The sequence below is a fragment of the Caretta caretta genome, chromosome 10, assembly GCF_965140235.1.
Source record: "Caretta caretta isolate rCarCar2 chromosome 10, rCarCar1.hap1, whole genome shotgun sequence".
NCBI classification, from domain to species: domain Eukaryota; kingdom Metazoa; phylum Chordata; order Testudines; family Cheloniidae; genus Caretta; species Caretta caretta.
The window spans coordinates 46,385,944-46,400,714 of record NC_134215.1 but is presented as its reverse complement, the minus strand read 5'-3'; the positions used below and the strand labels follow the sequence as shown (position 1 = coordinate 46,400,714).

Here is a 14,771-nt window from a genome sequence, read left to right as displayed (position 1 = left end):
AGTACTCCTTTTCTTTTTGCGGATACAGACTAACACGGCTGCTACTCTGAAACCTGTCATTGGCTGGTAAGTTGCAAAGGGAACTGCTGGAGGGGAGGGACATGTCTGGCACCCTCCCATAGAGCAGGTGTCCTAGAGGTGCCCACCTACTGGGATGTGACAAACTTCCCTGCCTTTGCAGGCATGCAGGGAAGGAGCCGATAAGGGACAGCACTGCTAATATCTGAACTGGGGGCGGGGGGGGGGGGGGGCGGAGAGGCAAAAGAGGGGAAAACAGCTCTTCTCTCTTTGCAAGTGTAAAGGAGAGTGGGTGTCTGGTCAAGCAGCGGCGCCAGCCAAGGCATGGCCTAGCTTCATGTGGGAATGGCAATAGCTCATGGCCAGACATATGGGGCCGAACACACAGCCAGCTATTGCAAAAGCAGTTCCAAGAAACTAAGTTGTAACTACGTATCTGTGGTGTGTCACCCCAGGACTGCAGTATCTGAGCTCCTCAGCAGCATCAATGGCTTCTCTGGGTCACCCCCCGAAGACAGGACTAACCCCACTGAGTGGAAGAGGAATTGAGACACCAAGATTCAGCCCACAGTCACACAGCCAGGACTAGAGCCCCAAGCCTTATGCACAAGACAATCCCCCTCCATAGTCATTGCAAGAAGCTCATAAAAGCCTTTCAGAGCGTGTTCTGTGATCAGCAGAAGAGAGTCTCCTTTATGGGCTCCACAACCCCTGGAGTGGAATTCAAGGTAACAATCACTTTGTGTGGCTGGGTCCGAGCTGTGACATTCACGCCACGTCTCTTCATAGCTTTGCGTGCAAGAGATCAAAGAGTACAGACTGCAGCCAGGAACCCTCAATATTCATTTACAGCACTTGGCTCTTCCCTGGGCCCCACAGACCCCAAGTACTTCACACAGCAGCATGTCATAAGCCCTATTTTACAGGCGAGGAGACTGAGCACAGCAGTGATTTAGCCAAGGAAGTCCCAGAGCCAGGATGAGAACCTGTTTCTTCTGATGCCTCCCCTGCTTGGGCAGAGACCCACTGCCTTGCTAACTCAATATTTATTGTTACGGGGCTATGAGTTTATAAAGTGCTTTGCAAACATGGGCAAGACTGGCTCCCCGGTCAGGAAAGCTCCTTCTAATCAGACAGGCACAGACCAAGAGCAGAGCAGAGGAAGGGTGCAGGAAGAGATGTGAGGAGGGATTACTTTGAAGGCGGCGAGGGATGGAGGAGGATGGAGACGCAGCTCTGGGTTACGGGGCAGCGTGGAACGAGGTGTAAAGCTGCATGTGGGAAGTTGATCCTAAAAGAGTAGCTGTTCGGGAGGGGAGGTGTGAGAGCACAGAGAGCCAGTGAGTGAGCAGTAGGCAGAGAGGGAGAACGGGGTGAGGTTAAGGGCAGAGCTGGAGCAGAGCAGGGATTTACCACGGGCACAGGGAGGAAGAGTGGATGAAGGAGAGATTACACAGAAGTGGGAGACCCAGCAAGAAGGGTTGGAGCTGGAGGAGGAGGAGAGAGAAAAGCCAAGGAGTGCAGGCCTAGAAGCGGAAAAGGGCGGAGCCGACAGGGGCGATGGATGTGAAAAGAGGAGACATTCCATTCTGGAGCAGGCCAGATCCTTGTCACATCTTAATTGGCTCCACTAGAGCCAGGCCCATTGACTACATCTGACCAGGAAGCATCCAAACAGAGATGTCAGCAAGTCTGTGAGAGATGGGAGGTGGGGCCAGGGCAGAGAGGGGAGGGGCGGGGGTGGCCAATATCATCTCTAGGCAGTGTTAAGTGTCCCTAAGGGATACAGTGCCTCTGCACTTCCGAGGGCCATTACTCCACTCGTCCCTCCTGGGCATTGTACCAGCCCCAAGTCTGCCAAGCTGGTACGTACCCTGGTGCAATGCAGGCTTGGGACAGTGATGCCACAGAGAATTTGGCCCAATATGTTTGATGGGAGCCTTTCCTCCTTCACCCTCGGCCTTCCAGCCCAGCCAGTGATGACAACCCCAAGGCCCTGAGCTTTGATACTGGGGCTATCTTGGACACCTCTTCCCCCTCACTCACAGGCTCATTAAATCCCAACCCTCATTTCTCTACATCAGCACCAGAACCTGTCCGTCTCTCTCCTGCCCCTGCATCCCCTTCTCAGCCGGCAGAACAACCTCCTTGTCCTCTGCCTGCGTCCCTTGGCTATTCAATGCACCCTCCACCCTGCTGCCAAGGCCCCATTCATCTGCACATTTCCCCTCATCCTGGGTCTCTGCGCTGGCTCCTCATCTTCTGGGGAAAGTTCAAGGGTGAAACCGCCTACAAAGCCCCCGCCATTCCCTTTGCCTCCCCTCCTTTGCAGCAGCTCTTACAGTAGAAACAGCTTCTGTCCCAACACTCACTACGTGCCCTGTCTTTCTTCAAATCACTGCCCTCCCCCTCCCCCCCCCGACCACCCCCATTCCATGAATCCCCCCTGTAACATCCCCATTCCAGGGGGCCTGGCCATAGGGATGGATCTGGGGTCTCAGTTCCACACATCCACATTTGGAAGGCAAGACATGAAGCTTCATCTCCCCCCACTCCCACAACTCCACTAAGGGGGCAGGGAGGGAACTTGTAACTCACTAAACCTGCTACCACTGCTCAGTCAGAGCTTCCAGCCCAACCAACCACTTTCTTTCCCTCCGCAACCCTGCAGTACCTGGAGCAGCCAAAGGAGAGAAAAAGGGAGTCTCTCACCTGACAGTTGCCGCCCACCCACTAGCCAGGGGAGACAGTGGCCTCCCACAGCAGGGAGAAGAGGGATAACCCACAAATTTCTGGCAGCTGCCCAAGAACAGTCAGGAGGCTGGAGAACATGTTGAGGGGTCTCCAGCCAGAGGAGGCAACTCTGGGCACTCCTCGTCCAGTGTTCGGTGTGGGCCCATTTGTGCTTCTAGCCTAGGAGATGGCCCAGTCTCCTCCCTGAGGCCAGCACAGACCACTTCTTCCAGCAGCCCAGTGCTTTGTCTAGACCCTTTTTAACATTCCCAAGCACCAGCCCTTCACCCCACCCTTCGGAGACACCTCCATTTAGCCATAGAGCTCGCTGGCAGGAAGCTCGTCCAGATATTCAGCTCCAATTCTCTGAATGTCATCCCATCATTTCTAGTGAAGCCCCCACATGGCACTTGTTTCAGATATTCATAGCCTTTTTCCTTGTCCATGCTAGTTAGCACTTAGCTATGAAGAGCCATGTACTTTTATAGCTTCATAGTGCTCCTACTGGGAGACGTTTCCTGGTGTTAAGCCTAAACAATCCTTCACTGAAATTAGTGTGCTGCCACAAAACAAGCAAGCCCTAAACAAGCCCTTTCTGGCCTTGAACTTTCCCACACTGTGGGCAACTGTCTTTCCCCCACTCCCTTAGCAAACTAGACACAGATCGTTTGGTACCTGCAGTCCTCACCCTGCAGCTGAGACGGACCAAGTGGGGCTGGGGGACCAACCCCTTCCAGCCCATTGGATGTACCTACCCTCAGTCCCCTTGCAGCCTTATGCCTCCTTCCCTGGGCACTCTCAGGCCTAGTCTGGTGGTTCCTGCTTCCCCCATTTCCCCACCCCCACAGGCTGGGATCAATTCTTCCCAGATACATGAGCAGCATTTATTACAGTTAAGTCACTAGGCTGTGCCATGTGTAATACACCTTCAGCTCACAACAGAGCTATTCCTGGCCATGCATTAGAAGGATCTTACAGTGAACACACCCAATGTCTCTCTGGGAAGGAAGCTTGGTGGCCAGTCCACATCTGCTACAAAAGCCTGACCTTCTAGTAGCAGCCCTGCAATCTACCCTGTACAAGGATTTGCTCTCTACAGCTCCCATCTTTGGTTTCTCTGGCTCCCTTTGCATTTCTCTCTCCTCCCTAGGGTTTGGAGCAACCCCTCCAATGTGCCCCTTCCTCAATTACTGGCAAACACTGCCCACCCTGAAGAGCCCCACTGACTTTAGTTCAGCTGTGTGCCACAGTAAGGGTGCATGGCAGCAGACCCTCAATCTGGACCAGCCCCAGTCACTGTTCCTTGCAGGCTCCCTTTCCCCAACTTCTCCATTTCCGCTGCGGCTATGGCCCCTCAGCCAGCTGGCAATCCAGGCACCAAGGGATTGATTCCCATGGGGTTGGCTACAACCCACAGCACAAGCCGCTAGCTAATGTTGAAAATAGTCTCAGGGGACCCAAGACCACAAATGCTGCATCCTGGGCAGGCCTGCCCCCTCTCATCAGTACAGATGGAGTCGGAGTTTAAAGAGAGCAGCCATCCCTCAGGCTGCTTTTCTGCTTGGTTTGTAAGTTAGGAACACCAACCTCCCCCCCCCCCCCCCTCCTTCCTGCTGCAGGGCCCTGGACACTTTGGGAAGCTCTGAGCAGGAAGCAAGCAGCTGTAACGGGAGCTCCCACTGCACCTCCCCCTCCTCCTATTTCACTAGGAGGGTGGTGAAGCACTGGAATGGGTTACCTAAGGAAGTGGTGGAATCTCCAGCCTTAGAGGTTTTTAAGGCCCAGCTTGACAAAGCCCCCTGGCTGGGATGATTTAGTTGGGGTTGGTCCTGCTTTGAGCAGGGGTTGGACTAGATGACTTCCTGAGGTCTCTTCCAACCCTAATCGTCTATGAATCTATGCTCCCAGCAGCGAGGTAGAGGGAAGGAGGGATTACTGAATACAAACTTCCAACAACTAGACTAGCTCCTTCCCCCCTCCCTCAGCATCCCCTCATCCCCCACACCTAGGGGCAGGCCAAGCCGCAGGGTTGGCAGCTCTAGCTGCAGGCTGCCTCCCTGAAGGCAGGAGGAATAATTCTGATGAACACCCTGGAGGCTAGGGGTGTAGCACACATCAGAGAATGGGCTAGATTGACTTGTGCCCTGTCCCTTTAAGGCTTGAAGGACGGCTGAGAGGGCCAAAGGGGCCGCAGCACAGTTGCATGTGCTTTGAAAGGACTGTGCAGCAACAGGGCTTGTGCCAGCTATGGTGGTTTGTTTTTTTAAATACAATTCCAGTTTTAAAAAACCATCCCTGGTCTGGGAGAGTAACTAGGACATGTCCTTCACAGTCTACTTGCCCCTGCAGCCCCAACCCCTCTCTTCTGCAGTAGCTTGGTGTCTGGGGCTGATGAGCAGATTTCAGAAGGAACCAACCCAACCAGCTGACTTTGTATGATAATGCCCTAAAGACACAGCCCCTGGGGTTAGCCACGTACCACAGCACAGACAGTCTGCTGGTAATTGTGGCCATAATTTGTACATTGATCTTTTGTGACTTGCCACCTATGCAGACAGCACAGAAACAGGGTTTGCTGGCAGGTGATCTTGTACATCAGCCAGCCAGTGCCCCCCCTTTTAGTGTGGCACATTACATTCCATGGACAGGGGCTCGTCCTCTACAGCTTCCTATTGTCTCCTCAAGGAGAGCAAAAGCCGTGGGGATGGAGCCTCCCCTGGAAGCACTACTATGCACAAAGGATCATCTTCCTCAGCAGGATTTGTCTGCACTCAGTGGGCAACCACAGACAAATGCATGCCTGGGTTGGATACTGCTGCCCTCATTGGTATGGAGTATCCCCATAGTGGCCCTGGGGCTACTAGTGGGGCTATACACATGCACAGTACAGCACTTCATCCCACACATCTGGGCTTAATCTTCTGTAACTCAGAGGAGAAATCCTGCTCTCTGGGGCAGAAAGCACAGACATACAGGGCTCATCAGCAAATCCCAGGCGAGAGAAGGGACTGGCTCTCAAGAGATTGTATTGAATAAGAGTACCAGCTGCACATGGAACTAGTGGGAAAAGCTATTGAGGGGGGTCTGCTCCTTTCTGGGCTTCCAAAGCCAGATCCTGCCTCTGGCACTGCACCCCATATTCTTCACAGTGATATTATTAGGATATGATTATGACATAGTTATGATGTATTTTATGCAAGATAAGTCATGTGAGATGTCATTGGAAAGGTTATGATTTGCTGGATATGATTATCCTACTTGTATGCATGTATCATTGTTGTATCAAAAGTTATGAATATTGACTATATCTATTTCACACATAGCCATTCCTGAACAACACCCACTAGGCAAAAGTCTAGATGTTTGGCTAGGAAGGGCCTATTCAAGTTGATGAGCCACAAGAGAGAACAATAGGCCTTAGGAGAAGCTTATCTCACACCTGGGGAGCCTTCCTGAGAACTCTACAAACAGCCTCTGAGTAATGGCTGCTGAGACACTACAGGGACATGTGACCAGGTCACGTAGTGCTGGACTCCATCTTGGGATGTCAGTATTCTTCCACTGACAAGCCTTAAAACAAACGGTTCCCACCCTATGCAAAAGCTATATAAGGCAGGGGAGTGACATCATCCTGGCTCTTCACTGACTCCCCACCCAAAGAAACTCTTGGAAACACCTAAACAGAGAAATTGAACCGGGGGGGAGGGGGGAGAGAAGAGTGCTGGACCCAGCCTAAAGGGATTTTGAGCCTGTGACTGAACCACCTGGGGATTCCAAGCTGTAAATTAGTGTAGCTTGCCCCTTAAGAATCTGCAGCCCATTGGTATACTCACTTTGGATATGAATAGCAGATCCTCACCCTATCTCTTTAGTATATTAAACTTAGTTTGCATGTTTTGTTTATTTGTTATGTAATCTGCTTGCTATCCCTTATAATCACTTAAAATCTATCTTTTGTAGTTAATAAACTTGTTTTTGCTTTATCTACAGCCAGTGTGTGGGAGTCATAACTTGGGGCAGAAATCTGTTGTATATTCCTCACATTGAGGGAGTGGAGAAATTTCATGAGCTTATGCTGTACAGTTCCCTGTGCAGTGCAAGATGGTATAATTTGTGGTTTACACTCTAGAGGAGGTGCGTGCCTGAGTAGCTGGGAAGTATCCCAGCTGGAGCATTCCCAGGCAGTAGCTGGTCACAGCATCTGCATGTAACTGCAGTTGGGCATGTCCCTACCTGTATACGTGCTGGTGAAAGTGCAGGCTGGAGCCTGGAGAGAGCTTGGCAGCTTGTCACAGCAGAACAGTATAAATAGGAGCCCAGACTGGTGGGAGAGGAGGGCTCCGTGGTATCCCAATTTCAGGTGGCTCACTAGGGGGAACCTATCACACTAGCCCCTGCTCATTTCTTCCCATCACCTTAACTGCAGCAGCCCAGCCCAGGAAATCAGCCAATAGTGGCACTAGGAAGGACGAGGACCCATCAAATAAATCCCATTCTGCCTGCTGCGATCATGCAACATAACTGGCACTATCCACTCATCCATCCCACTTACCCCACTGCCTTCCCAAACTTACACACACAAGTCTCCCACCAGCCAACTCTCAGGCAAATCATTCCCCTCTCTGCCCCTTTGATTTGTTCAGCTGACTGGGGAATAATGCAGCAGGGAGGGTGGAGCCCAGCTGACAGGGGAGTTGGGGAGCAGCAGGGAGGAAGTGACCCATGCATTCCTCCCCAGAAATGGGCAACATTTGGAAACATGGATGATGGCAAGTGACAGTTCTGAGCCAGGCCTAGCCCTTACTCCTAAAGCCTGGCCTTATCAATCAATTCCAGCATACACTGTCTGGAACCCTGATCACAGCCCCTAGCACAAAGCCTCCTCAGGAGTGGTCGATGGAGCACTGGCTTGCTACTGGCTCTTCCACTTTCATTAAAAGACTAGCTATTCACTAGACATTTTCCCATGTGCACAATAGGCACCAGCATGTTATACAATAGTCTTGAGGCACCTACCGTATTTATAAGAACATGCTGTGTACCATCTGCTGTGCCATCAGCAGAACCCCTGCTGTAGCATCACACAGCTTCAAGCAAGGGTCATCTGTGACCCTCAATTAGAGAAGACCCCAAGGGGTAGCGAGCACAGTCCACATCCAAGAGCTCTTATCCCAAGAAAACTGGAGCACTTGAGCCAAGAAACACAACTGCCACTGGGTGCAAACCAGCTGGATTAACTAGACCAATAAAGGGGATACAGGCACAGCAAAAGGCTGGGAGGAGGAATGCCCGTTCCCTCTTCTATTGACTAGATAATGGAGAAATGAAACCAAAGAGATTTTTGTCAAAATGGGTGTGTGGCTGCTTGGAGTTGTACATTTGAAAAATCAGATCCAGTGACGTTCCAGGGGAAACAAGTGCCTGGGGAACTAGTGTGTTGTGAGAACGGAGAGGGAGAGTGCTGGAAAGGCTTTTTTTTGTTAGATATTGCAGCTAACTAGGTGCTAATACAGACTTTGAAGAAAAGATCTCCTTGGTAAAGGGCCAACATCCCCACCCCTTCAATGAAAGAGCTCCCATTCCATATCTGAAACCCCCAACACCGGTGTCAGCCCAACCATGCATGACAGGCAGAGAAGCAGGAATATATTGCCAGTTTCTTTCATTAGCAACCAAAAGTAGCAAGAAGAGTCACAAACAAGTTTTTAAAAACTTCTTTCATAGGTCACTTACCCACAATGCCAGGGCCGTCCTTACCCATACACAAAGTACGCAGGTGTGTAGGGCACCAGGAAATTTGGGGTACCAAATTTCCTGGTGCCCTGAGCAGCTGCATGCTGCTCTAGCCCCTGCTCCAGCTCTTCCCCAGGGCCCTGCCCCCGCTCTGCCCCAGGCCCGCCCCCGCTCTGCCCCAGCCCCGCCCCCGCTCCCCAAAGGACTCCAGAAGCAGCCGGGCAGCCGGCCGGGCCTGCACCCACCGGTAAATAGAGCGACCCGGTCCCAGCCTGCTCCGCTCCCCTGGCTCCCAACCGCGCAGCCAGCAAGTGCTGGGGGGCAGTTCCCCCCTCCCCCCAAGCCTGGGAGCCAGGGGAGCAGAGCAGGCTGGGGCCTGGTCACTCCACTTCCTGCAGGAAGTGGCCAGCCTCCCCCCTGCAATGGAGGCCTAGGCTAGGCCCCACACAGCCCCCCCACGGAGGCCTGGGGCCCCACACAGCACTCGCCCCCCCACAGGGGGGCTGTGTGGGGCACCAAAATAGCTTGGACAACCCTGCACGATGCAGTGGTTGGGGCAGGGAAGAGTATTTTCTTCCCTCCCGCACATCCATGAAACTCAGGGTTTGTCTACACTGCAAAAACAACAACTTGCAGCAGCAAGTCTCAGATCCCAGGTCAACTGACTATGGGCTTGTCTATAATACAAAATTAAGTCAGCTTAAGCCAAGTCGATGTACAGCCCTGCAGTAATTAAAGCCGCAGTTCACATCCACATTCTGCTTCTTCTGGTGGTGGTGCACATCCTCACCAGGAGTGCTTCCACTGCCTGAACTGTGGGAGGCATTGAGAGGCACCAACAGCTGGAGCCCCCCAGCCCCAGCATTAACAGCCAGGCACCAGACTCACAACTGCCTCACCCCCCACCCCAGCATGACAGTTGCAGTTAGCAGCCAGGTGTGAGGCTCACAACTGCCTCCACCCCTGGCACTGACAGCCCAACCTGGCAGCTGGGCATAGGGCTCATAGCTGGGCACCCCCTGCCCCGGTGCTGACAGTCTTTTGAATCTGTAAGCCCGGCGCCTGGCTGGCAGGTCAGGCTGTCAGCACGGGGAGGGAAGGGACCTCCAGCTGTCAGTTCCACACAGTGCTTACAAAAATTTTTAAAAGCATGTCTCAGAGAAGGAAGCATTGGTTCATAGGGTGGCTCAGAGTCTCCCGAGAAAGAAGAGGATGATTCTGCATCCACTGGTGGCACTGATGGTCCTGCTGAAGGGAAGTCATGGGAGACAGGCTTCTCCTGCAAGTCACATCTCCCAGTGGAGTCAGGCCCTTCCTTGTGACGGAAGGAGACACTGGATCCAGGACAGCAAAAACATCCTAGGAGGAGCCTAAGACTTGGCTCTTCCCAGAGTGCAAGGGGTCTGCCCGAACCAATGGAGTCAGAGTAGTAACAGTGTTTGCCACACTTGAGCAAGACAGAGTTGGTTCTGTTGGTAGCCGATGACTCCCTTTTATCAGTGCCATCGGACCACAGACTTCATGCTTAGATGGTACAGATCCCAGTTGGTACTGCCGGAGCCTTAGACTTGTAAGGTTTCTTGTCATGCCCCTGAGACTTAGGGCATCCTACGTTCTCTGAAGAGCTGCTTGATTTAGGCAGAGTTGAACCAGACTGCTTCGAAGTGGATTTGGAGGAGGATTTGCTTTCATGTTTATGAGAATGCTCCCAGCTGTCCTGAGAAGACCCTGCCAAGGGATCTCTGGCGGTAGACTCCTTCACTTCAGTCAGACCTCATGGCGGGAGGTGCACTGCTTGCTGAGTCAGGATGATATATGGGGTGGGTGGTGCCTGGATGACTGGCAACCTCATGGCCTTTTCCATTAGGCGCTTCTGAAGGGGAAGCTCTCACCCCTCTCTGATATGACTGGGGAATGAGAGGGAGATACTGCACCTTACCACAATGTGGGCTTCCCTGAGGCAGTAAGTCAGTGATGGCCATCACTGACTGACAAGGAATGTGGTCAGAAAGCATACATTTTGAAGACTGGACTTCTGGGCATAATCCTGTCCCCATAATGGGGTAAGGGAGTATGGAGGGCAGAGCATGCCTGGACAGGGAAGCTAAACTATCAAAACTATAAAAATGTTTAGAAAAAAAACACTGAATAAACTCTAAAGTTTCTAAAACACTATTCACAGGTATATATATATGTTTTACAGATAAACAAAGATAGGGTGACCAAACATCCTGTTTTTAAAGGGACAGTCCCGTATTTAAGCCCTCCTTCAGGTGTCCCAACTTTTTCTTAAAAATGGGAAAATTGTCCCATATTTTCTGCCTCTCCCCACCATCAGTACCAGTGGGTCTGGCTGCTGGCCTGTTCCCTGCTCGCCAGCCATTCACCCACCCACCATCAGTGGGGTGTGTGTGTGTGTCAAGGGGGCTGGGTGTGAAAGGCAGGTGGCAGGCCATCAGCGCAACCCCCACTGCGTGCCAGCTCTGGGGGGGGGAGGGGGGGGGGAGGAGGAGAGAAGAGTGCTTTCCAGCAGTATTTCTTTTTAACAGGGGCTCAGTCAAGTTAATGTTAAATTTGAACATTTGTATTGCATAGTTCTGATTGATTGCCATTGAACTTGCTTAAATAAGAGTAATTCTACCAGGTGTCCCATATTCAGCATAGGGAAATATAGTCACCCTAAATAAAGGGGACAAAGCTCTGGATATTGGAGGTTCCAATCTGGGCCATGTGGTGGTAAGAAGGAACTGGAGAGGTAGTCAGTTGTCTCCACCCTTTATCTACTTGACTGGAGGCATGAGGAGAGCAAGGGCACATGCATAAACCAATGGGCACAGCTTTCAAAATTCTCCAGCTCCAGGAGCATGGTGCACGTGCATACCCACAGTGGAATATGCATAGGGCACAGCACTCTAAGAAGCACGGGTTTTCCACTGGCACAACCCCATCTGTGCTCTGCCTGGAGGTATGTCAACACAGTGAAGAAAAACCCACGGTTGGCCCATGCCAGCCAACTCAGGCTCTTGGGGCTAGGGCTGTGGGGATGCTTCATTGCTGTGTAGATGTCTGGGCTCAGGCTGGAGCCCTAGTCTGGAAGTCTACACAGCGATGAAGCAGCCCCACAGTCCAAGGCCCACAAGCCCAAGTTGGCTGGCATGGGCCAGCCACAGGGTTTTCTTTGCTGTGTATATGTACCCTGTGTGAGATCAAAGGTGAGGGACCAAACATGCTCTTTAACAGAGCGAGATTCAGCTGCTAACTGCACATTCCTGAGATAGCAAACCTCTGAGAGACACTCAAGAAAATAGTTCTATTCTGGCCTTCCCGGTTAGTAACCAACGCCAGCTTCGCTCTGGTGCGAGCTTTTTATTGTAAGTGATCAGTGAGCAAGCTGCAGTATTAACAACCCCAAGCATTCAACACCAATGAATCACCCCCTACTCCTTCCTCAAATGTGATTTTTTTTAAAATTGATTTTCAAGTTAGTTGCATTTGTGTTTTGGTCTCACTTGGGTCATGTTTTCAAGCTGTTCTCATGTAATCACTTGTCTCCAGCAGCTGGAGGGTTAGAAAAGATACCATCTAGAGAGAGTGTCAGATTTCTAGGCCAGAAGGGACCACTGTTATCTAGCACAGCAGTTCTCAAACTGTGGGTCATAAAACCCCAAAGTGGGTCATGATCCCATTTTAATGGGGCTGCCAGGATTGGCCAAAGCCAAAGCCCTTGGTGGCGCTCAGGTTACAGGCCCCCTGCCTAGGGTTGAAGATCTTGGGCTTTGGCTCCCTCCAACCCCGCTGCTTAGGGCAGTGGGGCTCGGGCTTTGGCCCCCCTACCCAGGGCAGTGGATCACAGGTGGGCTCAGGTTTTGGTCCCCACATCCTGGGGTTGTATAATAATTTTTGTTGTCAGAAGGGGGTCACGGTGCAATGAGGTTGAGAACCCCTGATACTAGTACAAGCCAGAGAACTTCCAACACTAATTCCTAGAGCAGATCTTTTCAAAAAAATCTAATCTTGATTTTAAGATTGCCAGTGATGGAGAATCCACCACAATTCTTCGTAAATTGTTCCAATGGTTAATCACTCTCCAAACTGTTAAAAGTTTACACCTTATTTCCAGTCTGAATTGTTTAGCTTCAACTTCCAGCCATTCAATGAAAATGCATCTTCCAATAAAATTGAGCGAGTTGGCAACACTGTATTCGCCTCCCCCTTTTTATTACTACTAACCAGGAGCAGTAATCGATCAGCAGGGGTGGGTCACTTCACTGAAGGCATCATTACCTGTTACTATGCATGTGAATTTGGCATCAGAGTCCTCAGACACAGCGCGAGATTTGAGGGTAGTTTCAAACTGCGGCTGGGTCTCCTCAGTCAGCTGAGCAATGATTGTGCAGAAGGTGCTCCTAAAAGAATCAAGAAGTAATTCTTAGAGCTCAGATTAGGTTACTAGAAACAAAGAAAAGGGTTCTCCACCCAGAGATCAAATAATGTGCTTGGCTGACTGGTTCTCATTATATGCTAGGGCAGGCGGGAAAGTAAGTTGAGTGACTTACTGGTACGCTGGGGCCAGCTCTGGCCCCTGGAAGGGGTGGGGCCTAGGGCGGAAGGGGCAGGGATGAGGGGGGGGTCAGAGCCAGCCCCAGCCCACCCTGTAAGGTAAGTGCCTCCCCCTCTCCCCCACCGGAGTAGCAGCAGCAGCCTGGGGCTCCGGGGCCTATTTAAAGGGCCCGGGGCTCCCCTGCTTCTACTGCCCCAGTCCTTTAATTAGCTGCAGGAGCCCTGGGGAAGCAACGGGGCTCCAGCAGCTATTTAAAGGACCGGGGAGGCAGAGGCAGCTGTTCAGGGGTGTTTAAACAAAAAACAAAAACAAAAAACAAAAAACCCCCAACGACAAACATTTTACTGATGAAAAGCGCTGGTGTAAACAGTGCTTTGTCGGCAGAAGCAGTCTCCTGCCGACAAAGCCGTGGCCGCTCATGGAGGATGGAAGTTTTTTGCCAGCAGGAGACCGCTCTCCTGCCAACAAACAGCAACTACCCTGCACAGCTTTTAGCGGCTGTAGCAGACCAGCCATGTCACTAAAAGCTGCGTAGTGCAGCCGCTCCCCTAGTTTCTGGCTGGGGCACAGAACAGTTTAGTTGCCTCTGGGCTGTAATGCTTTCTTCTAATTTTGGTGGCTGGGTTTAGTTTGCAGGTGCTGGCAGCCTGTGATTTCCAGACGATCGGATCAGATGATCTGGTGTTCCCTTCTGGCTTTAAACTCTATGACAACCCAACACCTGCCTTCAGATGTTGCTCCTTGCCTCTCACTGGATTCTAATGGTCTCATTTTAAATTCCCTCCCAGGCACTCTTACCCTGGTTGGTACTTGGCTCACAGTCATTGCTGCACAGCTAGAGCTATGAACACTAACAGAGAAAGAATTCTGAAAAGCCCGTTCACTTCTCGCTATTTATGCCTTATGTTTACTTGTTGTGTTTCTTATGGAGACAATGAAATAAAAGAAACCAGTGAAAGCAGCCTCACTTTTAGCCTGCTGGTGCTGCACGGAGTGGGTCTCTCGCACTGCGGGGGTGGGAGGGAAGCCCCTCTATTAGAATTTTATTTTAACTGTGCAAGTTTTTTCATTGGTTTAGGATTTACAGAATAGGCATTTTGGGATTAAGTTTTAATTGACATGGTCCCTTTAACAAGTACATGCCCCTTATTTCAAAGGCTTGAGTCAATAGTAAAAAGACCTTTAAGGGCATCATGCGCGAGTGATAGTTCCTTATTCCTACATACCCACCCTCCTACAGGAGGTTCTGAGCCTGGCTTACACCTTTCAGAGCTAGGGAACTGTCCGTGAAGCCAGCAGGGAAGCTTCTTTACTTTAGCTCCTGCTACAGCATCTAGGCATTAGGAACCATACACCATGTAAGTTCATGCACTGAAATGTGAAGGCATAGCAAGTTCAGACTGAAGCATTAGCCTGAACTGTCCAAGGAGCTACTAGACTCTACGAAGTTCAGAAGATGCATCTTCGAGCTGTTTCAGTGCTATTCACATATGGCACTGAAAGGATACAGTGTGTATGGATTCAGTATTGTCAATCTCACACAGCTGAAAAAGTTTAATCAGGCCCCCAAAAAACCATGAGATTTGCTTCAGTACTTTTTAAAATTTCCTGGCATTTTAAGAATTGGGGTCTTTGTCTTCTGGTTTGGGGGGCCTTTAGGGATCATATTTTCAGTTTTTTTCCCCCCACAACCAGAAAGGATAGAAAGTTACTCTTTTTTAAATGT

General features: G+C 51.0%; 1 protein-coding gene across 2 annotated transcripts in view; it reads right to left on the bottom strand.

The window, feature by feature from the left end:
• Positions 1 to 14,771, bottom strand: part of ALPK3 (alpha kinase 3) — an 89,362-nt gene that overhangs the window by 44,664 nt on the left and 29,927 nt on the right. For both annotated transcript variants that reach the window (XM_048867546.2, XM_048867547.2), the window contains one exon: positions 12,769 to 12,890. In XM_048867546.2, the coding sequence (XP_048723503.2) occupies positions 12,769 to 12,890 (122 nt within the window). The remainder of the gene's footprint in view (positions 1 to 12,768; positions 12,891 to 14,771) is intronic.